Source organism: Cynocephalus volans, chromosome 2, assembly GCF_027409185.1.
Source record: "Cynocephalus volans isolate mCynVol1 chromosome 2, mCynVol1.pri, whole genome shotgun sequence".
Taxonomy (NCBI): domain Eukaryota; kingdom Metazoa; phylum Chordata; class Mammalia; order Dermoptera; family Cynocephalidae; genus Cynocephalus; species Cynocephalus volans.
The window spans coordinates 132,867,077-132,894,944 of record NC_084461.1 but is presented as its reverse complement, the minus strand read 5'-3'; the positions used below and the strand labels follow the sequence as shown (position 1 = coordinate 132,894,944).

The following is a 27,868-nucleotide window of genomic DNA, read 5'->3' as shown; positions in this document are numbered from 1 at the left end:
GCTCTGGGCTATGTGGTAGGGTTGGGGACAAATGGGGAGGCAGGGGTAGAGGTGTTGGCCTCACTTCTGAATGAAGCATCTGCCTCCCTTTCCCCATTTGCCTCCTGTTTCTCTGTCTCTCCCACCTCCTCACCTCCGGCCTCCTCTTCCACTTCCCCTCCTCTTATCTGTTGCAGGGAGCCATTCTCACCACTATGCTGGCCACCAGGAACTTCTCTGGTAGGTGGTGGGACCTCAGAGTCCACAATACACCCTGAAATGGTCTGCTGGGGGCATTGTCCTGTCAGATATTTGGGTGCACCAGGCTGGGGGCCTGAGGAGAGAGGGGACTGCAGAGGATCCCATGACTGGGGGCTTAGCTCACCTGCCACAAACCTGTACCCAGAAGTGGTCAGCAAGCCAAGGGCCCACCAGGACCAATGAGTGGTTTAGTCTGCCTCCCCTGCCTTGCAGCAGCACTATGGGCCATGCAGAGGGGAAGGCTTCTGGAATGTTGAGGGTTCAGGTCCAGGTGGGTCAGAGCCAGGCCCAGGGAGTAACAACATTGTCCCACCATTATTAGAGCCCTGTACTAAGCAGTCCCCATGCTTCCACTCAGGTGGCCTTCATGACAAGGCAGTGGGGGCTGCTGCCACCCCACTTTTCTGGATGAGGAAGCAAAAACTCAGGGAGGTGAGCTCTGACATACCCCAGTCCACATAGCTCAAGGGAGGCTGAGCCTTCTCTCAGTGCAGGTTTGACCAGCCCCAGAGCAAGTGCCCTATACCGGGTGGGGTCACCTGGAATCCAGTGCCAGAGCCTCCATGGCCAAAGCTGGGCTGGTTAAGGCAGGAGTGCCCAATTACTTGTGGCATGTGGCCCCAAAGAGAGAAGGGGAAGGGATTATTGTCAGGGCTTAGCAAGGAGCTCCTCTTGGCACAATGGAGAGCGCCGGGCCAGTGCCCACCAGAGGCTTGTCTCTGGGGAGCCTGGGATGGCTGATGGGGCAACAGGGCAGATATAGCAAAGCTCACCCGAGGGGCCCTCTGGCTGGGGCTGGGGCCAGCACCGTAGAAGGGGATGGCTCTGAGAATGGTGCAGTCCCAGCTCCACAAGATGGACCACCTGCCCATGTAACTGGCTGGAAAGAACAGATCCAGAGGTGGGAACATACTAGAACTTCAGATTTGGCTTTTCCACCCCTCTCTGAACTGCCTTCCCACCCTCTCCCCAGGCAAGGATCCTGCAGTTCCTTAAACTGAAAGATGAGCTACCCGGACAGTCAGAATCTTTTTTTAACAACTGAGGCACCCTAGAGAACTCTAATCCAGAGCTCACAAAATGGTGGCCCCTGGCTAGGATTCAATCTCTAGATGTGCTTTGCGGAGACACGGGGTTTAAAAATTTTTTTTGGAATGGATTCCTAGCACTTAAAATCAGGAAATTTCATAGAAAACCCCAGATTTCTATTGTCTCTTGAAAATCAGGATCTATGGTCTCACTGGACCCTCAATCCTGGAATAGTGGGCTGGAGCTGAGGGGAGCCACCCTCCTTGAGGCTGTAGGGGCAAGCCCTCCCCCTATCCCCTGTACTCCCTAGTGCAACCCCCAAAACCTGTGGAGCATGGACAGCCAGAGGTGCCCCTGCCCCTTGATCTGCAAGTAGGAAAGTTTGGATGAGAACATGGAAGGGGTCATAGGTGGACATGTGGGGTGGCTCAGAAGCCAAACTGGCTGTGAGCCCCATCTCTCACAGCCCCTGGGGTGTCCATGCCTTGTACCACTGCCCCCCTCCCAGTTCACCCTATGCATGCGACCAGGAGAAGGACTTATGGGTACCATTTACTGAGCATCTACTGCATACAGGTCAAGTGCTGTGCCAAGGACTTTGTAGATACCCCGTGTCGTTTAAGGCATTTGCTTAAGGTCTGAAGCAATGGATGCCAGACCTTCATGCCATTCATGCCATTTCCTGGCTGATGTCCACTCCCAGGACCCTGGCCAGGAGGTGAGGAGAGAGGGAAAGAGAAATGAGAGAGGTAAACGCCTCCCCGAGAGCTGTTGCCTTGCTTTTCCCTGACACCAGGGACACAGCCAGCTCCAGCATGGGGCTCTGGAGTCTGAGGTTGGGAGGCCTACGCTGCCCGAAGAGAGAGGTGAGGGATGGGTGCTCTGGCAGGGGTGGGCCCAGCAGGGGCATCTGCTTCTTGTCACCGGCAAAACGCAGCCTGCAGCTGTCCAGAGTGAGTAGGCAGGGCTGACACATGACCTCTGCAGCAGCATGGGGCTAAAATTAGAGCGGACCAGGGCAGGGAGGGAGCGTCCAGCCCCAGGCCAGGCAGCTGGGCCTCAGGGTTGGCCACCACCAGCACGGTGGTGACCAGGATCCAGAGGGAATCCCCAGGCTGAAACAGCACCTCCACAATCCCGGGACACATTGGACACCTCCCTCAACCTATGAAGCCAGAGGACTGTGCTTGAGATTGCTGAGAACTGGAGAGCCCAGGCCCACCCGGTGGGCAGCTGACAGTCCCTGGGTGGCCGAGGAGGGCGAAGGAGGAGGAAGTCTCCCCAGGACTGCTGAGCCGGCCACTCCGCCAGCCCGTGGATGCTGCTGTTCCTCACCCTGTGGGCCCTGGTGCCCTGCCTGGTGTTGTTAACCCTCTACTTTCTCTCCTCCACAGGAGGGAAGAGTGGGGGAAACAAGAAGAACGATGGTGTGAAGGTAAGCCCCTAGAAGCCTGGTGGGGCCTGCCTGTGGCAGCACGTCCACCACTGGGACCGGTTTTCAGGCCTGGAGCAAGACCCAGCCCTTGCTGATGGTATTCTGGGCAGAAATGGGTCACATCTGTGGCCAGGCTGTCCCCAGACCCGCAGACCTGGGCTTCGGTGCCCACCCTCTTACCATGATTGGTGGGGGCAGAAGGGGGTGGGAATTGAAGGAGGGTGGGAGAGGCGGGTGGCCTGGGGTTGGGGCGGGCATAAGAGAGCGGGCAGGTCAGGAGATGTCTATGGTTTTCCGGGTCTGGAGAACTGGCGAGCAAGAGGATGTAAGGGAGGGACAGATATGGTCATGAGGGGACTTCCTCTCTCCCGAGCGTGGGTGGACTGGAACGGCCCCTGACCTGCTATACCCCCTAGTCCAACCGAGAAAGCCTGTGGAGGATGGACAGCCATTCCCCTGACCAAGGCCCTCTGGTTCAGTGCCATAACCCCTCCGCCCCCCACGGGCCTGCCCCCTGTCCCCACCCCTGATGCCCGAGCTACTTCCCTCTATGCCCTCTGGCCCTCCTTCCCGTCTCTTCTCTCTTCTCCCTCTGTTCTCTGGGGCCTGGTCCCCCTGCTCTGTGCAGCCCCCTCCTCTCCTGCCACCTGATCACCTTGTGGGTTCTCCTCTCTTGAGACCCTGCCTTTTTCTGGGTTCAGAGCCCTGCCTTGCCAGGGCCCCAGGGCTGAGCTGTGTCTAGGACATTGGAAGGTGTGGGATGCTGTGTTCACATAACCACCCAGGTGTGCTGGTGGCTTCATGGCTTGGTTTATAGTGTCGTTTATGGTCTCAGGCTGCTGGCCTTTGTAAAGGACTGCATGGAAGGGGGACGGTCTGGGCTGTATGTCTGAGGCCAGGATCAGGCTTCCCCTCTGCCCTTAGCCTTCTCCTGGCTTGAGTTTCCCCATAGGGATAATGTGTGAACTTGATGGTCATTTCTAAGATTTCAGCTTTAAAAACAGACAAGCAGAGCTGCCGGTTAGCTCAGTTGGTCAGAGTGCTGCCTTGTAACACCAAGGTCAAAGGTTCGGATCCCTGTACTGGCCAGCTGCCAAAAAAACCCAAAACAGACCAACAAAAATGCAACAAAATCCTATCTAATTACTCTCCTTCCTTACCTCGGGTGCTCAAGGAATGCATAATTATTTGGTTGTTAGTCAAAGTCAGTGGTTTTCAGACTGAACTCTTTGAGCCCAAAGGTTCCAGGAGGCACGTCTGACAGCAGACGGGGTGGAGTGGGATTAGAGAGGGAGACTGCGTTTATAAGGTTCTGGGCTTCTCATGCCCGCTTCTCCCACAGTGGCTTCATGTTCTGGTGGGTTTACCAGCAGCTAGACCGTGGCTAGTTATGTAAATACCCTGAGCCCAGTGTTTCCCCATTCATGCAATGACGTTAAAGGGTTCCCACCACCTTGGGCTATTTTTGAGGATTAACTAATATGATGTGTATTGAGAGTTTAGCATAGTGAGACTTTGGAGGGAGAAGTGTGAGATTCGTACTCATCAGGTGCTAGTCTGTATTATTTTACTCTTTTGGGTCACACTTCTCTTGGAAACAGCGTGCTCAAGAGAATGTTTGGAAACCATGAATCTAAAGCCAACCCGATTTATAAAGTTGACCTGCACCCATCCCAAATCCCATAATGGAATCCAGTATCAAGTGTTGGCTTGCCTGTTATTTTGGATCACTCCTGGGCCAACCCCCCTCCCAATCTGAAAGAATGATGAAGGAGTGTACACTGGGACCCTCCCTGGCACCACTGTGTAGACGCTGAGCTGGGGGTGCTGGGCTCCCTAGAGAAAGCTGTCTCCGTGGCCCCCACTTGGGGGATGAAGAAGCAGGGCTCACAGGCACTGGTGGGCTCTGGCCGGGGCTAGTGAAGGGGGGGGGCAGCAGAGGGAGAGGCTGGCCAGTCTGCTTGGCTCTTGGGTATGGGCCTGGGAAAGGCCGATGAAGAGCCACTGGGTGTGGGGTCAAGAGGAAACTCCTGAGGGTATGGGATGAAGCTCTAGTCTGGCTCCTCTCAGCAAGGCCAGGAGGCGAAGGCTATCAGAGGGCAAAGACAGCTCATAGCACGGTGGCACTCTGCTGGTCACTGCCGGGCTTTCCTGCGGACACAGCTGATCAAAGTGTCACTGCTTTCTGCTGCACAGGACAGTCCCAGAGCAACCTCTCAGGGTGGCCTGGGTGTGGATGAAGAGGAACTCAAAGGCCATTCCTGGCCTGCTGTCTCTTTGTAGCTCAGCCTCCTTCCCTCCCTCGGGTTGGGGGAGGGAGGGAATTCAGCTGCAAGTAAGAGTAACCCAGGAGGCTTGGCCCAGGATCTGGGGAGCCTAGCCTGCCATATGTCGCTCCCTGAAGGAGCAGGGAGAACAGCAGGGGCCAGGGGTCCAGTTGTGTTTTCAGTATGAGAGAAAGTGGACCTCAAGTCAAGAAGCCCTGGGCCTGAGTCTGGGCTCTACTGTTCCTTCCTTTAGGGACCCAGGTCATGGTTCTGTCATCTGCACAAGGGGAGCACAGCATCTGTGTGTGTAGGAGCTGGCGAGAGGATCCCCCCAGAGTGGCCTGTTGGAGCCACATCATCTGCTCCTTTAACTGTCACACATTCAGCCAAAGGGGAAAGTACCCATACATATTATTCCTATGACTTGGTCCCCAGAGACACATGGCAGGTTCACCTGGCTAAGTGAAGTGGTGGGTGCCAACACTGGAGGAGAAGCCAGCCTGGCTCGAGTTTCAGAGAATGACAATGTACTGTACTTTATGGGCTTTGCAAGCTTTTCCAAGGCTAACTTTAACGATGCTCAGTTTCTACCATCCTTGCTAACCTTAGGACCATGTGGTTTTAGAAGACGTGACTCTACTTTTGGTGAAAGTCCCTTTTAAACCAAGCTCTAAAGTGCTGGTCAATGTGGGATTATTTGTATCATCATCATTGTGATCCAGGGAAATTGAGCCTTTCCGTCAGCAAGAAGCAATGTCCTCTCCCGGCCACCCCTCGGCCTGACTTCTGTGAGGAGGGGCCAACTGCTCCCACCCCTCAACCTCACTCACTGCCCCTGTTGGTGTCCCATCCGTGCCGTCATGACCTCTCTCCCCATGTCCCATCCTGTCACTGTGCGTTTGAATCTGATGCAGTCTCTGCTCTGTGTTCCCTTCTCGTGTCCCGCCTGGAACCTCCTGGCCCCTGTGCGGCTCCTCAGGTTTCTGCTGACAGCTCAGCTGTGTGGGCCTGTCCCCTTCCTCACACACACCGTGCCTGGCCCAGCTCCAGCCAGGGAGTGAGGCCAACACTAGGAGGAGAGAGGAGAAGACAGCATAGGACAGGACAGGAGAGGACTGGAGAGGCGAGGGGAGTGAGCTGACTGCAGGCTGCTGGCTGTGGACTCACACTGTCCAACCCGGCTGGGGAAGATGCACAGTCTGTGGAGGCCCTGGATGGAGGGCAAAGGGTCTCAGGTTCCTGGCATGCAGATGCTTACTGGATTTTGGAGCTAGGAAGCCCAGAATCAGACCTGAGACTTTCAAGGAATATCCAGCACCTCCCATGGCAAAGGCCTACCCTGAGGGCATACCAAGCCCATCCTTTGCACCCACTCCCAAGGTGCAGCAGGGAGAAGGGCCTCCTGGCCTCTCAGATGTAAGGGCATCAGAATAGGACCAGCCTTTGAGGAGGGGTCAGTCTGTTGTGCCTGGAGGCCCGGGCAGAGGAGAGAGCCTCGCACTCAGCCTCCACTCTGCTAGGACCTTGCTGAGAGACCTTGGGCAGTCCACTGTCCCTCTCTGCGCCTCTCGACCTGCAACCTTCTATGAATGTGAGTCTTTAAGACTCCTGGCTCAGACAGTTGAGGGAGGGAAGCTATCAACACTTGTCCTCCCCTCCCCTTCCCTTGGTTCCATAGCCAATACAGGGAATGCTGCAAATCCCCCAAATGCTGGAGTGAGCCAAATGGCAGGGCCCAAAGACTCAAGTTCTAAACTCAGCTTCACTTCTGGTGCTGCCTCAGTTGCTCTGCTAGCATAAAGAAGCTGAAGAGGCCAATCACTGGGGAGTCATGAATGCAAGCAGGATTTCAAAGGCCCTCAGAGGACTGGCTCCCACACGTGGTCCTGCTTTGGAATCACCTGGGGATATTCTTGAAAATGGAGATGGCCAGGCGCCACCCAGACCTAGTTATCAAACTCCTCGGAGGGGACCTATTTCTGTACATTTTTGACAAGTCTCCCAAGTGATTACGACACTCCCATGGGAATGGGGTCCTCTTAGCAGAAATGCATGGGGAGCCGAGGAGGAGACGTTGGGCCTCATCTCCAGGCCTGAGCACCCTTTTGTCCTTCAAGAGCATTGGATTCTGGAGGCCTTAGGCAACTGATATCCAAGAGCCTGGACTGGCTTCCCCCATCAGAGCTAGGGGCAGTGGGCAGCCCTGTTCCAAGGAAGGCTTGGCCTTGAGCTTGGTCCTTAGCTAGCTAGACCCAGGCAGCTGTGCATGAGGACCCAGAACTTCAGGCTGAGAGGACTGGCCTGCCAGATTAGCTATTGCTGGTGGCCCTGACAACTTATCCCAATACCAAGCTGGCAAAGGACCACAGAGGATGCCCCTGTGGCCCATCCTCCTTCCAAACCTCCCCTGTTGTTCTTCTGCTCCCTGCCGTTTTCACGCTGTGTCTTTTCCTGTCCCATCTCTTCTCCTTGTTTTTCCAGAAAAGAAAGTCCAGTTCCAGCGTTCAGTTAATGGTGAGTGTCTGCCGTCTTCTAAACGCCGGTAATGCTGGGCCTCAAACCCTTGCTCCTGCCTCCTGCCTGCAGGCTGCACTGGGGACCTGGGGCGGGGAGAGGGTGCTCAGGGCGTGCTTGGTACGTGTGCCTTGTGTGACAATATGTGTGTTGTGTGTGTGTGTTGTTTGCGTGTTTCTGTTGACACCTCCAACTCCACGGCCCAGGCCAGCAGGCTGACCGCAGACCTGAGACCTCCCTCAGGGACAAAGGTGGATTTGAATCCCATCCCACGTCCATCCCTTGGCTTCTCGCTTCTCCCCACCCCTCTGCTCTAGAACTCATCTCAGGGCTTGGTTTATGCCAGTTGCGGCGAGGATGGGGTTTGGTTTGGCCAAAGTAGTGGATGCCATGGAGGCCCCTCTTGAGCTTGTGCAAGGCTCCGCAGGCCTGCCGCCACCTCTGTCCAGGGCTCCAGGGGTGGCATGGTGGCCCACGCCCTTCTTCTTCGGGTTCCATCGCTGTCTGACTCAGCTGTGTGGTTTTTCTCCCCTCTGAAAAGCCCACCCTCTCTCCCACTTGGCCTGCCTCTCTCTCTTCCTCTCCTGCCAGTGTGTATTCCTTCCCCACTCTGTGGCTACCATGGTATCTCTCTGCTCCTCCACACCCCCTCTTGGTCCCCTTGAGCAGAAAGGACCCAGGAACCCCCCTCAGCCCTTCCAGAAAGGCCAGGGTTCTCCTTGCAGCCATCCCTTCATCCCACCCCTGCCCCCAGCCACCTGCTTAGCTGGGCCCTCCCCTCCTCAGGCAGGAGAGTCCGGCAGGGTTTGCAGCACAGCGTCCGGATGGCAGAGCCCGTGAGGCGCACAGAAACCGGCCGCATCACCAGGCAGCCGGGGCAGCCCCGACTGGCCACACCTCGCCCTGTCGCCAGGTGGATCTCACCACCTCCTGTGTTCTCTTTGGCAGGAATCTTCGGAGAGCACCAACACCACCATTGAGGACGAAGACACCAAAGGTAGGGAGGGGCCTTGCCTTTGGCATCTGGGCCCCCACACCTCCTGGGACCAGCGGGGCTGAACCTTGTCATTGATAGCTCCTAGCTGGGAAGGTCCCCGATGCCAACCTTGTTTCCTGCTCCTCTATGAAGAGCCTGGCTTTGGCTACTTGTAAACTGGGTACACTGTGGGCATTGTTTCCCCATGTGGCATGCTAGAGCCACTGGTGGCACATGGATTTTTCTTATTTTAGAGGTCATACATTTATTTAATGTGTATTAGAGAACAACTTAACATATTCAAGTCATAAATGTATATGGTATACATGTAGTAGTATAAATTTTCTTTCTTTCTCTTTCTTTTTTTTTTTTTTTTTGCTGGCTGGTACAGGAACCAAACCCCAGACCTGACCTTGGTGTTATTGGCACTGTGGTCTGACCAACTGAGCTAACTGGCCAACCCTAAATTTTCCTTTTGAAATAAGGGTTTTTGGGGGTTTGTTTGTTTTTTTTAAGTGAGTTGATTTTAAGACCGTGAAATAATAATAGTAAAGGAAGGGAGAACAGAAACTCAGTAATTCCAACTGGCTGGAGTATAGGAAGCACCGTCTAAGACCAACTGAAAGTGCAGGGGCCACTATAGCTAGTGGCTGACAGTCCTCAAAAGGTCGCAGATGGACGAGGGAGCAAAACCACAGATAAGCATGATCAGATTGTAATAATGGCTGCTATTTATGGAACATTGGCTATGTACTAAACCTGCTCCGGCTCCTTGGTCTGGGCTAACTTCCTGGAACTCCACCCAACTCTATGAGGTATGTACTAGGATGAAGCCCATTCTACAGCTGAGGAAACAGAGAACAGAGAGGTTGGGTAAATTGGCCCAAGGTCCCATAGCTCATAAGGGTGGGGTTAGGATCTGAACCCAGGCAGTCTGGCTCCAGAGCCTGGCTGGTGACCACCACTCTGGAGGCCTGGGTGTGCAGGAAGAGCACGTGGAACTTGGAGGAGGGAGCAGGAAGTGTTGACTTCTGCTCAGGGACACCAAATCCTCAATGCATTAGCAGTGTCCTGCTGCTCTGCCCACACCGGGCACCCAGCCCTCCTGGTTCACCAGGGCTAGGAGATTGGAGAGCTCAGGAATTTGCACACTTGGGTGTGTGTCAGGGAGTCTCTGAAATATAGAAAAAGGCCATCAAGCTGGAGGGAACTCAGCTGTACCAGTGTAGACATTTTTCAGGAGTGCAGACCTTTTGCACTAGCAATATAATATAATATAATAATATTAATAATATCGTATATAATATAATGATATAATAATGGGAAAAACAACACTTTATTGTGCTATAAATATTTCTGCATAATTGAGATTCAGGCAGTTTTGACAACGCAAACACCATGACTGCCACCTGACACTGCCAGGGTGCCCTGGAAGAGGGTCCCACCCTGTGTGTGTCCCTTTCTGGTCATTCCCAGCTTGGGGGGTGGTGGGCACTCTCTCACCACAGACTAGCACTAGAGCAAATCAGTCTTCTGTGTTGGCATCAGAGGCAACATTTAAAAATACGTGATCTTGAAAAAGAGTTCCGCATTAGGGTCAAGTCAGCATTCTGAGTCCCACAAGTCTGATCTTCTAAACATATTCCTGGCCCTCTGGCCCTGCCCCTGCGGGTTCTAATTCCATAGGTCTGTGGTGGGTCAAGACATGGTACTTCTAATACATTCCCCATATTTGAGGCTCGCTGCCCCAGTGGTAAGAGTCAGGCTGTGGGATTCTGAGGAAATGACATGCCCTCGTAATCCAGGCCTCAGAGCAGATGGGGACCTTGCAGGTGATTTGGGTCTGTACTTCACTGCAGTCCATTTGCTGGGTGACCTTGTACAGCTTACTTAACCTCTCTGAGCCTCAGTTTACTTAACAGTAAAGAGGTGATGAGAATAGTACCAGCCTCAGAGGACTGCTGTGCAGATGACATGAGAGGATACGTATAACGTGCACACATAGTGTTTGGCACATGGTAACAGTTTAATAATCTTAATTCATTTTTTTCAAACTGAAGTTCATAGTTGAATGATAGGAAGCCATGTGTCATTTTTTTGGAGGATCAGTTTTACTCAAAGATTATTTTAAGACAAATTTATGTGTTAGAGAGATATTTAGAAAACAATACAAAATTGGTATGCACTATTCATGTAAAATAGGAGCCATCAAAGACATTTTCCACCTGGGGTAATGGCTTTGGGCTGGGTCCTTGAGGCTCCACATTTGCAATCATTATCCTCTGCTTAGAGGGATCAAGATAGGACAACTTGTGAAGTCTTGTAGTTTACCTATGTCCCCTTTACAGAGGGGAATCTGAGGCCCAGAGAGGAGAAGGGCATGTATGATTTGTTAATAGCAGAACTGGGACCCTGTTCCCTGTCTTGGTTCCCCACATTTAGAAAAGCCCAGAGGCCATGTCTGATGGAAGAGACTCTGGCTCAGCCACATGCTTCTCCATGTGTTTAGCAGGAGAGAGGAGCCCTTGTGTCTCCTCCAGCCTCTCCAGGCCTCAGAGAAAGTTTCCAGAGAACCATGTTCTGGTGTTAATTTGTTAAGTCTTCTTACTAAGTGAGAATAGCAGCTGGTGGGTAGACTCTGACCTAACATTAAAGTTAATTAGAAATGTCATCCTCCAGGGAACATTTTCCCCTGAGGAAGGAAAGGGACATTAATATTTCAGAGCACCTCTGGCTTCATGTGCAGCCTCTAGCTCTCTGAGTGGCACGAGGCTCTGCCAGGCTTCCCCCTGCTTGCCTAGCTCCTTCTGATCAGCTCCATGAAAGATTAATTTTCTCTCTAACCTAAAGAGCTGCTTCAGAAGCTGGACAGAGACATTCTGGGAAATATCAGTCAGGAATGCTGATCTTATCTTGGCCTCAGCATGCTGTGTGATCTTGAGAGAATGACTTAACCTCTCTGGGGCCTCAGCTCTCCCATCTGTAGGGAAGCAGTCTCGGATTGCCTGGGCGAAAGCCTGGCAGATGAGAAATGCCAGAGGTTGCAGCTAAGCCACTGTTGGATGAATCCTTTACACAGCAATGAGGCTGCTGAGGGCATGGAAAGGGCCCAGACCAGAGTGGACTCCTCCAGATTTAAGAAGTACCAGGACCCCAGATCTTTTGTCCCAGAGAACAAAGCTAAAGTGATTCCTGCCCACTAGGCTTTGACTGTTGGCAGACTTGGTGTCCTGAGTGGCTGGGGGCATAATCAAATCAGGCACTGCCTCAGGTTTCATTAATAGAGGTATAGTGTCCAGAATTAGGGAGGGGATAGACAATACCATCCCAGACCTGATACTCTGAATTATTCAGGATACACCTGAGATTTTGTGATCATACCCAGAGAAGTATCCAGGCAGCTCAAGGATCCTTGAAGAGTAGATGGCCAGCTTGAGTCAGGACCTGGAAACCACATCCTGGAGGTCTTCAGCCCTGAACAGAGAAGACTGGTTAGGGGGATGGCATAGAGGTTGAGAGAGCAGGTGCCCACTTCAGGGCCCCAGAAGGCTGAAAGAAGACCAGAACCATACCTAGGGGGTTTCAAGGGGACAGAGTCCAGCTTGAAAGAAGGAGATACAAATAGCAAGAGGAGTCCAACAGTGAAGTGGGCTGCCCGGCAGGGTGCAAGCCCCAAGGTTCCAACCAAGACTGAACCACTGCATATTGGCCTGCTAGGAAGCATTTCTGCCCTGGCTGGAGGCTCAAGGCTGTCCTCAGGAGGAACTTCCAATATAGAAGTTTCCAGATGATAATAATCACAGCTCTTATTTATAGAGTGGCAGGCACTATTCTAAATGATTAACATAATGCATCATTATTTACATAAGTGAATTGATATAAAGAGCTTGGAAGAGCAGATGGCTCTTGGTGACGACCATATATTTATTAGCTATTTCTGTTGATATATTCTTAACTCAGTCTCAGAACAACCTTATAAGGTAAGTACTAGTAGTATATCCATTATATATATGGGGAAACCAAGGCACAGGGAAGGACCTTGCCCAAGGTTACACAGCTATTAAGTAGCAGAGCCAGAAACCAAATCTAGGGAGTCTGGCTCCAGAATCCATGCCCTCGACTACTTTGCTAGACTCCTTGAGATGGCAGGGAGAAGCAGCCCACAGGAGACAGGACAATAAGCACAGGTTTGTGGAGTGGCAAGCTGGAAAGGTCTTAAAGTCCATGCAGAGAAGGCAAGAGAAGTGGCACAGGTCCCATGGCCTGTCAGAAGCAGGTGGATTTGCTCTGGGTGGTCACCTCTGATTCCACGTAGGAGCAGCTGGAAGTAAGTGGACACTGAAAGGGCTGGGTTCTTCCTATCCTCTGTCTCCAGCTTCCGTGAAAGAAGGAAGAGTTGACTCACAGGCCAGGTTCTGGAGCTCCTAGGGACAGAGGATACCAGGCAACTCGGGCTATTCCAGGGGACAGGGCAAAGATAGTAGCCTCAGACCCTGGTTTAGAGCCATCCCCTCATTCAGTCACTCACTCAACATGGATGTATTGAGTGCCACCTCTGCCCAGCCCCAGGCAAGGCCCTGGAGAGAGAGGCAACAAGCCTTGTGCACCTGGGTGGCTCCCACGGTCTAAAGATGGACTCATTACCAGCCCAGGTGGCTCTGATTGGAGCCAGGAGAGCCGTTTATTGTGGTGACACTTGCTACACTGTTAAGTGCCCACCGTGTGCCGAGGACTGGGCACAAGTGTGGGCAGTGTGTGATGCACTTTGGAGCTGCAAGCTCTGGTTGGTGTCCCAGCTCCACAGGAGCAAATTATTTAGCTTCTCCCACCTTCCATGTGCTCATCTGTGACCCGGAGGTGAAGTTGAGCTGTGGGACTTTGATACTCCACAGGTTAAACATAAGCACGAAACCTGGCATGCTCATTCTTTCATTCATTCAGTAATGAAGGCCAGGGGAGCGGGGAGAAGCAGGCTTGTTCCAAGCTCCAAGGACACTGCAAGGTGAGGGAAATCATGGCCCAGCCTCTGAAAGCTGAAAGCTCACATTTGAGCAGGAGAATGGACAAGCACACAGGCCAAGCAACTGTGCGAGGTTAGCATTATGACAGGGGTCAGGTTGGGGCATCATGGTCTGGTGGAGAAGGCCCTGGGCTGGGAGCCAGACTATACCTGCTATGTTCTGTGTCCCTGGGCAAGACACAACACCTTACTGGGCCTCAGTTTCCCCAGTAATTTGATAAGAGGGCTGAGTCCCTGGCCTCCATGGGTTCTTCCAGCCCAATGCTCTGTGATTCTACATCTTCTGGATCTCAGATGCACTCCCAGGCATGGGGTGAGGAAAGGGGCAGACACACCACACCAGGCATGGTCTCCCTCCCAGGCTCCCAGACTGAGAAGTGCTGAGGCCTGGCCTGGTCTCTGTCTCTGGGCAATGTGTTTCCAACCTCACAAGGGACTGCTCCGGGGCCAGTGAGCTGGCTGGGTTTGAAGCTAAGCATGAGCCTGGGGGAGGGAGTAAAGCAGGCCAGCCCTGAAAAACCCAGCGAGGCTTCTGTTAGGTTCTGCTGGGAGCCAAGACACCTGGCTTCAGATTCCTTCATCACTGAGGCTCGGTCACCTCAGGTGGGAAATGCAGGGAGCTGGTCTTGCCCACTTCCCAGGGTGTGTGTGAGGAGCAGACAAGGCAGCCCTGGGGACTGCAGGAATGCAGCCCTCACGATATGCACCTACTATGTGCCAGGCTTTGGGCCATGTGCTTCATGTACATCCCATCGTCCCCAACTCATAACAACCCTGAGAGGAGGACACTATTATCTCCATCTGACAGACCCGCAGACAACCTGTGGCCCAGAGCTGCATGGCTTATAAGGACCTGCCCTAGAATTTAGATGAAGACCTGTCTGGGACCAAAGCCTGGGTTCTTTCCACTACATAGTCGACTCTGAAGGAATGAGAGGTGGGTCCTCATTTTACAGATGGGAAAACAGAGGCTCAGAACATCACACATCTGATAAGAAAACTGACCTCTAATTCTCTACCGGAAAGACCAGCTGCTTGTGGTGTTTCGGTGGCAGAGGAGGGCCAGATCTCAGCGACTGAGATTCCTTATGCCTAGAAAGTTCTGGACCGCTCTGTGCTTGATTCCTACAGGCACCCAAATGGAGCACAAATCTCACCCAGACTCAAGGGATGAGTGAGCCCTAAGACTTTCCTTAGTGGCCCCAGTTTTAGACACGGGGGATCTCCTGGTTCATGGCTATTAGTGACAGTGCCACATTTGATTCATGTGAGAAAGCAAGGTAACAAGAACATATTTTGGAGTCAAGATATGAATTCAAATCAGGCTTAGAGTTGGAATGTCCACTACTCCTGCTTTTTGGAGGTGAAGGCTGCCAGCTGAGACACTGGCTCTGCCCTTGTAGTTGAGGAAAATTTCACACCATTTTTCCCTTTCTGGGCCTCAGTTTCTTCTTCTGTGAAATGGGGTAATGATCTCCAGAGACAATGCAAAGATAAATGAGGTGATCCATATGAGGTCCTCAGTTCCCAGCACAGGATCTGGCACATGATAAGGATTCAGGAAACGGTAGCGAGTGCTTCATACTCTCACTATTATTATTATTTCTGTGTCCCCTCCTGCCTTACAGTGCGGAAACAGGAAATTATAAAAGTGACAGAGCAGCTGATTGAAGCCATAAGCAATGGAGATTTTGAGTCCTACACGTGAGTCAGCTGGGCTCATTCTGCATGTCCTGCCTGGATTGTTGTTCAGGGGGTGCTGATGGCTGACTTTGGGGGTCCTTGTCTCTGACCCTCATCCACTCACTTTGCATGTGCTGTGAAGCAGACTGAACTGTGCCTTTGGACTTTATGCTTATACTGAGCTTTCTGCTCACAACACTGCCTACGCCTCAGTCCTTCCTCCTCCTCACATCTTGTTCCCCAGGAGGAATTCCAACAAAACCCCTTTGCTTCCCCAAGAAAAGAGGGGGTGGTCTCCATCACAGTGTGGGCCTTCTCGGGTTATGAACTGGGAAGGAGGGAGGAAAGCAGGCCCGTCCTCAGTCCTGCCAAGCAGCACTGGGTCCTCAGCCAGGACCTGCCCAGACCTCTCACCACAGATGAGCAGCAGTGGGTAAGGATCCATAGGGTGGGTCCCTTCAGTGAGCAGGACTGAGCAAAAGTACATAAAAGAGCAACTTAGATGTTCTAGGGAATAAGGTAGCTTATGCAAAAAATAACAAAATGGAGCAGGTGGTTTGAGATGCCCCATACACACCTGTACCAGCCTTTAGAGGGATGCTGTGTGCAAGAGCTGAGCCAGAGCTCCCCCTGCTGGTCACTCACAGCTTTCCTGGTCTGGCCCAGAAGGAGGTCCTCAGCCAACCCTCAGCTGGCTCCAGGGAGAGCAAATATTGTGGGTTCAAGCCTTAATATTTGGTCAGTGCTAAAAAGGCCTGCGCCTGGTAACCCCACATATACTTTTTGGTGGACAAAAGCTACCAACTAAGGCGAGTGACCCTTGCCCATTGGGTTAAGGTGAGTTGGGAATAACCTGGCCAGGATTTGCTCCTTAGGCAGCCTGTTCTTGGTTTCCATGGTACCCAGTAGCTGAAGTTTATATCCCCCAAGCATGGCAGGCTGGGTGTATTCTAATTGTGGGAGAGTTTTCAACAGCAGCAGGTGGCAGAGACCCTAGAAATTCATTCGTTCTCTCTAGAGGATCAAGGAGCTTGAAAGGTGCATGTGTGAAACAGGCCAGCATGTGCATGTGTGTGCATGCACGGTTGTGACTATGTGCACAAGGAGTGTGCACATGTGTACCTGGTTGTTGCATAAAAAGCACAGAAACAGGCTAATAAGCTGGTCTTGCAGCTGGCCCTAGAAAGAATTAAGTTGGGGTGTATCATGCCAGTGGCTCTGGAAGGGCCCAGCCAGGGAGTGGGGAAAAGAGAGGTGGTCCACGTGGACCCCAAGCCCTCCAGTACCATTTCTGGGAGCCCTGGGGGAACCCCTCCCACCTCTGTGATGTCACTTCCTCTGACATTTGCAACCTCCTCTAGGTTCTGACTTCTTGCCATGACCTCTGGGGCCCATGGTGCCCCTGAGTCTGACCCTGTGTAACCCTAAATAAGCCCCTTCATCTCACCAAGCCTCAGTTTCTGCATGTGTGCAATAGAGTTGGAGAAGATGGTCTCTGAGTCCCTTCACTCTAGGAGACAGGAATGCTCGGATATCTACAGGAGTGGGGCTTCTCCATTGGGATACTCAGTCTCCCACATGCCCAGCACTCAGACGCCCACTTTTGGAGGATTCTGGAGCTAGAAGGGTACCCCATTTGGTATGAGCACATTGCCCCACCCTCTTAATCTGCCTGGAAAATTTGAGGTCCTGATTGAAGAAGGAAGGTACTGGGGTGACCCAAACAGACAGCGCCGAGCAGGGACAGTGCACCCTGCAAGGACTTTGTCCAGCTCAGAAAATCTGGGCCTGAAACTCTCTTCCGAGTGTCTCTAGTGCCACCCTGGATGGGGAGCTTCGCTTGTTCCAGGGCATTTCTTGTCCCTGGCTTCATTGCTATTGTCACAGTGTTCTATGTGGTGCCACAAAAGATCCCAGAGACCTGGGGATGAGGGGAGGGTGTGTTCCCTTCCCGTGCCTGGCTGTCTCCCAGAAGCCTGACCTGGAAGGGGGCAAAGAACTGAAAATACACAGCCTGCATTTGCTGAGTGCCTCCTCGGCCACGCCCTGTGCTCCTTCTCCCCAGATATGACCTCATCTAATGCTATTTTCTTCATCTCACAGAAGAGGAAACTGAGGCTAAAGGTCAGGGCTGCTGCTAAGAATAGGGCCCCTTTGTTTAAATTAGCAAAATGCACCCCTTCCAGATACAAACCTGGCTTGGTGAGCAGAAGTCATTTCATGTGAAGGAAAAGGTGACCCCTACACCCACCCCTGGGAAGATAAATCAGGAAAAGCCTCCTCTGGATCCACTGCCCTGGGCCAGGGCATACAATCTGGAGAGGAGAGAGCAGGCTGAGTTGCATCCCTGCTGGAACCTAGAGTGTGCTACACAACTCTGCATGGCCGTTCATGCAGCTCTTGCTTAAAGAGGTCAAGTCACATGCTTGGGGTCTCATGACCATTAAGTGACAGAGCCAAGACCTAACCCTAGGCTTCCCAGGTCTAGATAGCACCCACCAGTCAGTGATGCCCCACACTTTACGGTTTGCAAGCCCCTTTCCACCCACCAGCCTCATCCATTGATCCTGTGAGGTGCGTGCCACTATTCCCATTTCATAGGCTCACCCTCCTAGGGTCCAGGTAGAAGACTCCCCATCCCTTCTTTCCTCTGGCTTCCTTCCCCCAGGAAAATGTGCGACCCCGGGATGACAGCCTTCGAACCTGAGGCCCTGGGGAACCTGGTCGAGGGCCTGGACTTCCATCGATTCTATTTTGAAAACTGTGAGCAATCCCTTATCTCTGGGGTGCCTGTTGTCTGCTCTCGTTCCATGTCCTGCCGGATGGCACAGCAGGGTGACAGGCAGGGCCCCAGGGGCAGCTCAGGAGCCAATGAAGAGGAAAATCCCATGTGGACAGGGGTTGGTACCCTCTTGATTTCCCTCTCCTCACCCTGGCCTGTTGACTGCCAGCTGTCCCTCCCCTGGCTGAGGATGGGGCAAGGGGGGTCCCAGAGACCAGGGACACACGTGACAAGTCCTCCCAGCCCTCTCCTGCCCACGACCCTGGGAGGGGTCTGGGGAGGACTTTTATTCCCATTTTATACATAAGGGAGCCTTCCCACTGGTTCACATACCCAAGTTACAGTCATCTTGATGCCTGAGGCCATCCCAGCTGCCCAGCTGGTCACAAGCTGACTGTGGGTTGTTACACAGTTGGAAAGTTGGTAGGTGGGCATTTTGGGAAAGAGGAGAGGACAGTGAGCTCACACTGCTGTGCCCTGCGTGTTTGTCTAGATCTCTGTCCTGCATGCCTGTCCTTCCTGGGCCCTTCCTCTGCAGAAGAGACTTTGGCAGCTTTGCAACCAGGGGCTGTTAGGGGGCTGAGACTGGGCCTGACCTAGGGCGCTTTCTGCCTGTGTCTGTGTCCCACCTAGGCCACGTCAGACAGGGATGAACCAAGGGCACACGGGTTAAAACCACATAGCTGAGGACCAGGAGGAAAGACCTGAGATGTGCAGGGTCCCCCAAAGTGAAGGACATGTACGTACCACTGAGACTACACAACGTGATTTCAGGTGTATACAGGCACCACTTAAAACAACATTGGTTTAAACAGTGAGAAAGCTCTCTTTCAATAATTCTTTTAATTCTCTTTCAATACTCTGGCTCCATCAAAGGGAAAGGCTCAGTTGAGTGCTAGCCTGTCTTTAACACCACTCTGACACTTCCTAATTTCCCTCTTTATCAAAGAACAAGCAAGTCTCAGACTCAGATCTTTTGCAGGCAAGAGCATGGAGCAAGGATTATATAACCTAATTTTGTTTTTACTGGGCTTATTAAATTTTTATTCTGTGATACTAAGTGTTCATTAATGATTATGCTAGAAAGCTTTTTTTTAAATGCATTTATATAAATTAGTAAATTTATCAATTCAGGGAAATTTTCTTTCTTTTTTTTTAAAGATGACTGATAAGGGGATCTTAACCCTTGACTTGGTGTTGTCAGCACCACGCTCTCCCAGTGAGCCAACCGGCCATCCCTATATGGGATCTGAACCCGTGGCCTTGGTGTTATCAGCACCGCACTCTCCCGAGTGAGCCACAGGCCGGCCCCCAATTTGGGGAAATATTTTATTCAAGTAAGCACAGGTGGCACTTGTTTATGGTGAAAATAAGAAAGTAGTACTTCAGTGACTGAAGTAGGATCTAGTCCCACACTTCATCACACAGAAGGGGAAACTGAGGCCCAGAGAGGGGAAGTGACTTGTCCAAAAGAATTCAGAAAGCTGGTTGCAGAACCTGGACTTGACTCCTTCCAGTGTCCCTTTCCTTCCCCATACCACCCACTCTATCTGCACATTAGCAGCCCCCAGCTGAGATTGACACTCCCCTCCTGCTCTGACTGAATTTTATAGAGTACAATAGAGTACACAGGTTCAAGGGAACGCCCAAAAGAAAGAAGCTACATCTTCCTTTAATAAATCAAACTCTGGATCTCCAAGGTGAGCCGGGGAGATCAAATTGTCACGCGAAGAGAGGTGCCTGGACCCCATAGGTCCCTGTCACCTGGAGCTCCATCACTGATCACTGTGATCTTCCCAGTGTGAACACGCCAGTCCCTACAAAGCAGAGCAGAGACTGTGCTTAGGCCCAAGTCTTAAAGCTTGGGGATGACAAAAGGGAAATAAACACCAAGAGAAGGCCGTGCAGCCATTGGCCTGCCCCATCTCAGCACTGGCCCCCTGGACTCCAGGTTTAAACATCTGGCCAACTCAAAGGCAGGGCCCACGAAAGCAAGACCCAGAGTAACTGCCTGCTCCTGGCCAAGTCCCACCCTCCAGCTGCCTATTTTTTCCTGCTGAAGACCTGGCCCTGTCTCCCACCTTATCCACAAGGATGGGTATTGGAAGCCTCCAATCTATTCAAGAGATACCACACTGGAAGGCATTTCTTTACAAATGCCCCTCAGGACCCCAGCCCTTGCCGACAGTGGCAAGACCCAGGCCTCCTAACAATGCTAAGCTCTGCTTGTTCCTTCTGGGATTGTTCTAGATTGTCCTAATTCAGTCCCACCTGGAGACTGACTTCTTTTAGGTTCCACTGCATTTCTTTCAGGAACTGACCCAGTTTGGGACAACTCAGATCGCTTCTCTGGACCTCAGTTTCCATATCTGCTAAATGGATACATTGCAATAGGCAGCCTTGTGTGCCTCCAGCCCTGGATGCTGTCAGGGAGGTTTACGGAGGCCTCCTCAAATTTTGTAGTTGGGCCACTGGGTGACCTCTCATTTCTGAGGTCACTCCCAAGCCTATGACGCTAAAACTCTATATACTATATGTCTGAGAGCCCAGAATTCATGGTCTGTTATTCTACATGTCTAAGACTTAGTGATTTGGGGTCCTTCATCTGAAACCTGGGTGTGGGTGCTGTTGGTTGCTTTTTGCAATCCTGGAAAATAAAAAAAGACATTTTACCTTTTCAGGAAATAAGTGGCTCATAAACCTAGTGGGGCATCAGAATCAGGGGATGGGAAGGGGAAGGGAGCTTTTTCATATTAGAGATTCTTGAACTGGGATCGCTAGGGGTGGGCTAGGGAGATGTATGTTTTAAATCAGCTCTCCCTGTGATTCGGACCTACCTGTGGGCTACACTGAGGGAAGTGTTCCTGTCAAGCCCCAGATCCTGACGGCCGCTGTCCATCTTTCTATGTTTTTGTTTTCTTTCTTGATGAAAAAATGGAAAATTTCTAGAACCAATGTAATAATAATAATATTAGTGGTGGTGGTGGCGGCTGTAGCGGGACCTGGTTTCAGGTACTTTTGTTGATTCTGTTGTGATTACAAGAGCTGTGCATTCCTCCTTTACTCTGGGAAGCTCCATGACCTCACCCCATGACCACCAATGCCATCCTTATAATTTCAAGGTTCTAAGATACTACAATTCTAATATTCCCCAAGTTTCCACAATTCTATATGTTTATAGTACAGGTGGCAAATGGGAGGCCCATGGGCTATATGTGGACTCAGATATGTTTCTTGATGTTTTAAATTTGAATTAGTTGCCAATAATTAAAAATGAAGTTTTCATATAAAAATCCAGACTTCCAGATTCTCTTGAAAAACCAGGTGTGGCAACACGTGTCCCACTTACTCTCATAACAACTACGAGTGAAACTGTGTAACAAGGTGCCCTCTTTAGATGGGATATGGTGTTCTGTTCACTACAGTCCCCACCAGTCCTTGTGGTCTCCCTGACCCAGAGGCAAAGGTCATTTAGCAACTCACACCCAGCTCAGTCCCCTCTTTTATGTACCTGCCTGAGGGATCTGGGTTTGAGACGCTGGTCCAAGCTCACAGGTTCTGTCATCATCTTGGTCCTATACTTCTGTGTGTCTGAGAAACCATGGTTCCAAAATTCCATTCTCCACGTTGGAAGAATTTGGTGAGATCCATTGTATCTGAGCTGGGATGTGATGGCCATGTTACTCGGATGTGCCGCCTGGACTCCCAGGTAGCTGAGCCCTGTCACAGAGGCCCCTTCTGCAAAAGAGGCAGGCAGAGGGGCCTCCATGGAGAGGGCTGCTAGGAGTTGGGAAAGTGAAGGAAATGAGGCAGGAGGCACCCAGTTGCATCTCCTCTGCCCCTCCCACCCTCCTCCAGTGTGGTCCCGGAACAGCAAGCCCGTGCACACCACCATCCTGAATCCCCACATCCACCTGATGGGCGACGAGTCAGCCTGCATCGCCTACATCCGCATCACGCAGTACCTGGACGCGGGTGGCATCCCCCGCACCGCCCAGTCGGAGGAGACCCGCGTCTGGCACCGCCGGGATGGCAAATGGCAGATCGTTCACTTTCACAGATCCGGGGCGCCCTCCGTTCTGCCCCAGTAAGAGCCCCTCCTTCCTGCCCCGCCCCCACCCCCAGGGTAATCTACAGGAATTGGGGGGTGTTGGCCTGGAGCGGGTCATGGAGGGAAGCTGGCTGCTGCCTTCAGCCTCTGAAAAGCTGCAGAGTGGGGTGGGAAGACCCCAGGAAGGAGAGCGGGCCTACAGTTCTGGGGGAAGAGCTGGGTGGGAGCCATGGGAGGCAGCCTGGATTCCATCAAAGGAGGGGGCAGTGGTTGCCCAGGTGGAAACACAGCACCTTCAGAAGCACCCCCACTGCCCACCATATACACCATGTCTTACAGTTAGTTGAAGGACCAGGCCGGGGTCCCTGCGTTGCTGTGCTGCGGAGATCCATTCTTTGTCTATGGAACGTGGCTGCTGGTTCTCCCACTTGGATTTTGCTGGAATTACCTCCATCGCGTCAGCCCCCCCCCCCACTGTCATCTCTGTACCTGCATCAAGAAAACCTGCTTGATCACAGAAGCGTCACGACTTCAGAGCAAGTGGCCAAATCTCCCTGCCTACCTCTCACTCTCGCTTGTCTCCCCTGCCAGAGTGGGGCTTCCTCAGGCTTGGGTGCCCGGGATGCTGGCCCCAAACCCCCTACCCACTGGCTGTTGTTGGCCGGGTCTCGCTTGGCTGTAGGCTCAGCAGGGGCTGGAGAGGACGAGGGGCGGAATAGGAATGTGGCATCTGCCCGTCCCTCTCCCGGATCTCTCCTCTTCTGGAGTCCTCCCCAGAATCCCCTGATCCCCTGAAGGAGAGGGTGAGAGAGGAGCAGACGCCAGGAGCCTCCTGCCTCAGACTGCTTCCTGCACTCTGCTCCCCTCTGCGTGGACATTGCCTGGGTCTTCTGACCCTCCCCCTCCGTGTGGGGGGCGCCACCCCTCGGGGGGGGGGCCCACCTGCTTTCCGCTTCCTTCTGGTGACGTTCACCTCCAACATCCACCTGCCCCACCTTCCATCGTCCCCGGAGAATTCCAGCTTCATCCTGTCTGAGAGAGGGAATTGTTTTTCGGGGACAAAAGAAAGCAACACCTAGGTATCACTTCTACTTGGGCCGCATGCCTTTTTATAGCCAACTTCTGTGTACTTGGTAAATGGATTTCGCGTTAACAGATGTTTATGTAATAACTAGACCTCTCAAGTTATTGTGAGGAGGGCTGGGGTGGGAAGAGGGGGGAGGGGTCGTTTCTTTCTGTTTTAGGTTTTTTGGCTTTTTTTTTTTTTTTTTTTTGGTCATCTCTGAGGTGGACCTTGTCACCTGTGGTTATCTGGGGCCGAGGTGGACTCAGCCCCAGGGAGAAGGGCCTCTCTGCCATTTTGGTCCCAAGGTGAGTGGACATAGGCGGTGCTTTGGGGACTGTGGAAGCGTCAGGTGCCGGTGCTGACTAAGAAATAACTGAGCAGGGCGGCTGTCAGAATGGAAATATCTTTGCTTCCCTCCCACACGGGAGACCTCACTACGCACTTCCCAGGATCTCACCCACCGCACCTGCGCGCCGCCCGCAGCGCCCCCGCCGACCCTGGCGGCCATGCGCATGCGTCCTCACGCCCGCCGCCCCTCGGTCTGACGGTCAAGGCAGAGCTCTGGGCTGTCTACTCCTCACGCCTCATCCCGTAGCCTCGGGTTTGCATTCTCTCTCTTTCTTTTCCTTTCTCTTTCCCTCTTCCCCTGGGATTGACTCTGATGTGGAATGCCTTGGCACATCCACTAGGATCTACTGTCTGCACTGTTTCCTTTGCATGACTTTATATGCATTAAGTATGTTTAAAAAAAAAAAAAAAAGAAGAAGAAGAAAAACACCAACAAAACCAATCTACATGTTTTGGACAAAAAAATTAATAATAGAGGTTGTATTCTCAGTGTCCGACTTGGAATTATGTTGCTGCCTCTCTGTGCTTTTGGCCTCTGTGTGGCCGTGTTTTGCCAGCATGAGATATTGTCCCCTCTGGAGGATTTTAGGGGAGGAAGAGCCACATCCCCAGGGATTTGGAGGAGGCTCTGTTCCCCCGACCCTCCTGGATGATGGCTGGAACAGAACTGGTGAGGATGTTTGATCTAGGACTTCCTGAGCTTTCCCTGATCACAAGCTGTCTTCTGGGCTCTTTCTTCAATTCCTGCTGCCCGGGGACGGGTGAGATGGGCTGGGCAGGGGCTGCAGGCCAGGAAGGAGGCTGCGCAGGCCTCCTGGTTTCCAAGTTGGCCCATCACTGAATGGCCTCTCTCCTTGGTGGGCTCTTGGCCTGCACTGGGCCCCTGGGGCTTCCAGTAAGTTCCAGTGATCCCATCATCCCAGCAGCAAAACCACCTGTCCCCCTTGTGAGATGCCAGCTCCCCATGGTCATCCCCAGCCAAAGATGAGGGTGTGACCTTCATCAGGAGATGCTACAGTCACGGAGGCAAGGTCTGATTCCTTCTTCAGCCTTGGTTTCCACATCCGTTAAAAGGGTTATTCCTACCCAGCCTACATTGCAGGGCTGATGGAGGATCAAACGGATGGTGATACTCCTGTGACACTGACAGGTTAGTCACTGGCTGGACTCCTGTTTACTTGGCCTGGCCAGTCCTCATCCCCTCCCCACCTGCCCCTCATTCCCCTCTTTGGTGCCTGTCAACTGCTTGTCAGCAGTGGACTGCAGGGAAAGGAGCAGTGGTTTGGGGGTTAGTAGGTGTCAATTCCCACCTCTGACTAGACTTGCTGTGTGACTTTGGGCAAGTCCTCTTCCCTCTCTGGACCTTGGTTTCCCCGCCAGAGGAAACTGAGCTGGAGGACCCCAATGTCTTGCCTTTCATTGGCTGACACACCTCCTGCCCACAGTGTCCCTCACCAAGTGCTAGAGAAGAGGAAGCAGGTCCCTACCCCAGCCTGAGATGGCCCCCTACTGCGAAGGCCACTCCTGTGGCTGGGCAGCCATCTGGTGTAGACCACAGGGCACCGAGGTGACCCTGAGGCAGGCAGGGGAGACTGGCAGAAAAAGCTGCCCAGAGCCCACCCTTATCAGCCAAACCCCCATGCTCCTTCAAAATATCCTTTAGATGCAAAAAATCCAAACCCACCTCAAAGCCTAGGCTCCAGCATGCAAATACGTTTACAGGAAAGCATTTCCCGGGTTTGTGCCCACCACGGCACGAATCTTGACCCATGGCCTCCTGTCTCCCTTCAAAGGGAGACCCTTTGGGGGGATGTGTTTGCCAGACTCCCCGTGCTGGTTTCTTTGTTACTATTTGTTTGGGGGGTTGTTTCAGTTCTTTCTTTTCTTTTTTAAAAATATGTGGCTGTGAACTTGAATGACCACTGCTCAAACTTTCTGCTATTGGGGGGTGTGGGGAGGGAAGAAGGGGTGTCTGTTTTATCCTTGGTGTTTTCAGTGCAATAAATAGCTATAAACTTCTGTGCACTTGATGTCTCCCTGTCTTGGTCAAGCATGGGCCCCGGGAGGATTTTGTTTGTTTCCTGTTCTAGATCTCCCCCTTGCAAAATAAAAGTCCTGGCCTTCATTTTGATTGGACCAACTTAGGTCACATGCTCAAGGCTGAGCCAATCACTGTGGGATTATGCCTGGACCACATGCCCCACCTTTAGAGCAGGGGTGGGGCTAGCTTTCTCTCAGGCACATGGGGGATGCTTTACAAGAATAGGGGGTAGATATGGGTTGCCACAAACAGCCAAGAGCTAAAGGCTCTTATGGAATGGGCAAGGTTCCTCTCCTCCAGGCTTTGGTTTCCCTTGTACAATGTGGAGGTTGTTCCAGAAGAAGTCCCCCCTCCACCCCTTGTCTTCCCTCAGCCCACCCTCATAGACAAGCCCTAGGCCTCAGAGCACCTGGAGAATGGTGTATCAGTCTGTTTCTGTTGCTTATCACAGAATACCTGAAACTGGGTAGTTTATAAAGAAACAAAATTTATTTCCTATAGTTTGGAGGCTGGGAAGTCCAAGGGCAAGGGGACACATCTGGTGAGGGCCTTCTTGGTGGTGACTCTCTACAGCCACGTCGGGTGTCATATGGTGAGAATGAGCTGAGTAAGAGAGCTAACTTTCTCAATTGGCCTCCTTATAAAGTCATCAGAACGTCCATTAATTCACAAATGGATTAATCCATTCACAAGGGCACAGTCCTCCTGATCTAATCATTTCTTAAAGGCTCCACCTTCCACCACCATATTGGAGGTTAAGTTCCAACATGAGCTTGGGGGGAACATTCAAGACACAATAAGTGGTTTGGAGGATGGAGAAGAAAAGGAAGGATCTCTTTACTCACAGACATATTTGTGGGCCAAGTGCCTGGGGCAGGGCCTTGGGGCTGGAGAGAGGGACACCTGGGAGAGGCTAAAGGAAATCATTGCCACATTAAGGGACAGTTTTGTTCTCTGAACCCAAGCTGCTTGCCTCTGGCCAGCCAAACCAAGGTGGTGATATAGAGGCTTTGGTCCCTGTTGGGCCATGATAGAGTGACCAAATGTCCCAGCTGCTGATGTGAGATTTCTAGTGCTAAAATCAGGACAGACCCAGGCCAACCAGATGAGTTGGTCACACTAAGCCATGACCCCCCCCCCCACGCCCCACCAAGAGGCCTGGATTTCACAGGGCCGAGGATATGCCCACTGAAGCCCATGGCCCCCTATAGATCATTTTCCAGGTGCCAAAGACCCCAGAGTCCCTGCACCAGCTGCCTTCCATGTCTATCCTTCCTACTGGTATGTGGGGTGGCCAGGGGAAGGGTCTATAGGGAGTGTGCCCCTTGCACTCATGTGAGGACCTTCAGAGTGAGAGCACAGGCCAAAGCTGAGAAGAGCAAAGGGACCTGGTTTGCCCTGGAGCCTGCAAACGTTAGTGCTAGGACTCCCCCCAGCTCTGCCCTCACACCCCAGGATCTCCTGCCTGGGCTGTGCAGCAGGATTTGAGGACCTGGGCTGCCATTGCACATATTTGCCAGCAGGTGGCAGCACAGGAGCAGGTTAAGCTGGTCCCTGGCCCCTCCGCGTCCGCCATGTTCTGGAAAAGCCTAGTTGACCTCAAGAGATACCCTTCAACTCTCCAAAAGTAACAACTCCACTTAAAACACTGTTATTATCTCACAGGAGCATGATGCTCTATAGTTCACAAAGTGCTTTCACAACACCTCTTGTTCCAGTTACAACAGGCCTATTTTGAAGATGAAGAGGCTTCTTTTAAGAATCTGAGCCAGTACTCACCGCAGCCTAACAGAGCACAGTGGCTCTGCTACCTCCAGGGGCTTCCCTTACCCTGGTCTATGTTTCCCTGTTTCTGGAAAGCCAGCAAATAGTCACCAGGATTCTTAGGAACTCTCCTTCCTTTGACCCTCTGTCCCTTTCCAGCTACATCCTCATCTCTCAGTTGTGTACACCTGCAGTATCCATATTCCAAAACCTGCTTCAGAGCGCTGGTTCACCCTCATTCTCTTGCTCATCACACCACAACACCTCTTTATCCTTCAGGATACAGCGCCAGCATCTTCTCTGGGAGCCTCTCCCGGCCTCCCCAACACACACTGGGTTAGGACCCTCCATGGGCTTCCAAAACACCCTCTATCTACCTTACCAGAGGTCTCTGGTTTAAAGCCACCTATGCAAGTGTCTGCAAAATTGTGTGCTCCTCGATGGCAGGAGGCACCTGGCAGAGATTGTCTCTCTTGCATGGACATGTGTGTTGCAGGAATGAAGGAGGAATGTCAGGCACACCCCACCTCCTTTACATGTGCTTTCCCAATCCTCAGCACACATAGTGCCCTCTGTATTGAACACTAATATTCCCTTCATTCCATGAATAAAGGGACTGCATTGCCAAAAGGTGAAAGAATCTGCCCAAGAT

General features: G+C 52.2%; 1 protein-coding gene across 2 annotated transcripts in view; it reads left to right on the top strand.

Moving 5' to 3' along the window:
* CAMK2A (calcium/calmodulin dependent protein kinase II alpha) overlaps window positions 1-23,150 on the top strand; it is a 38,003-nt gene extending 14,853 nt beyond the window's left edge. Inside the window, exons 11-18 of one of the 2 annotated variants that reach the window (XM_063084034.1) lie at window positions 177-219; window positions 2,664-2,704; window positions 7,453-7,485; window positions 8,434-8,482; window positions 15,110-15,185; window positions 17,833-17,927; window positions 21,805-22,033; window positions 22,337-23,150. In XM_063084034.1, coding sequence (XP_062940104.1) covers window positions 177-219; window positions 2,664-2,704; window positions 7,453-7,485; window positions 8,434-8,482; window positions 15,110-15,185; window positions 17,833-17,927; window positions 21,805-22,033; window positions 22,337-22,340 — 570 coding nt within the window. In that variant the 3' untranslated portion in view covers window positions 22,341-23,150. The remainder of the gene's footprint in view (window positions 1-176; window positions 220-2,663; window positions 2,705-7,452; window positions 7,486-8,433; window positions 8,483-15,109; window positions 15,186-17,832; window positions 17,928-21,804; window positions 22,034-22,336) is intronic. The other variant, XM_063084042.1, reaches the window with a different exon arrangement.
* Window positions 23,151-27,868: the final 4,718 nt, after the last annotated feature.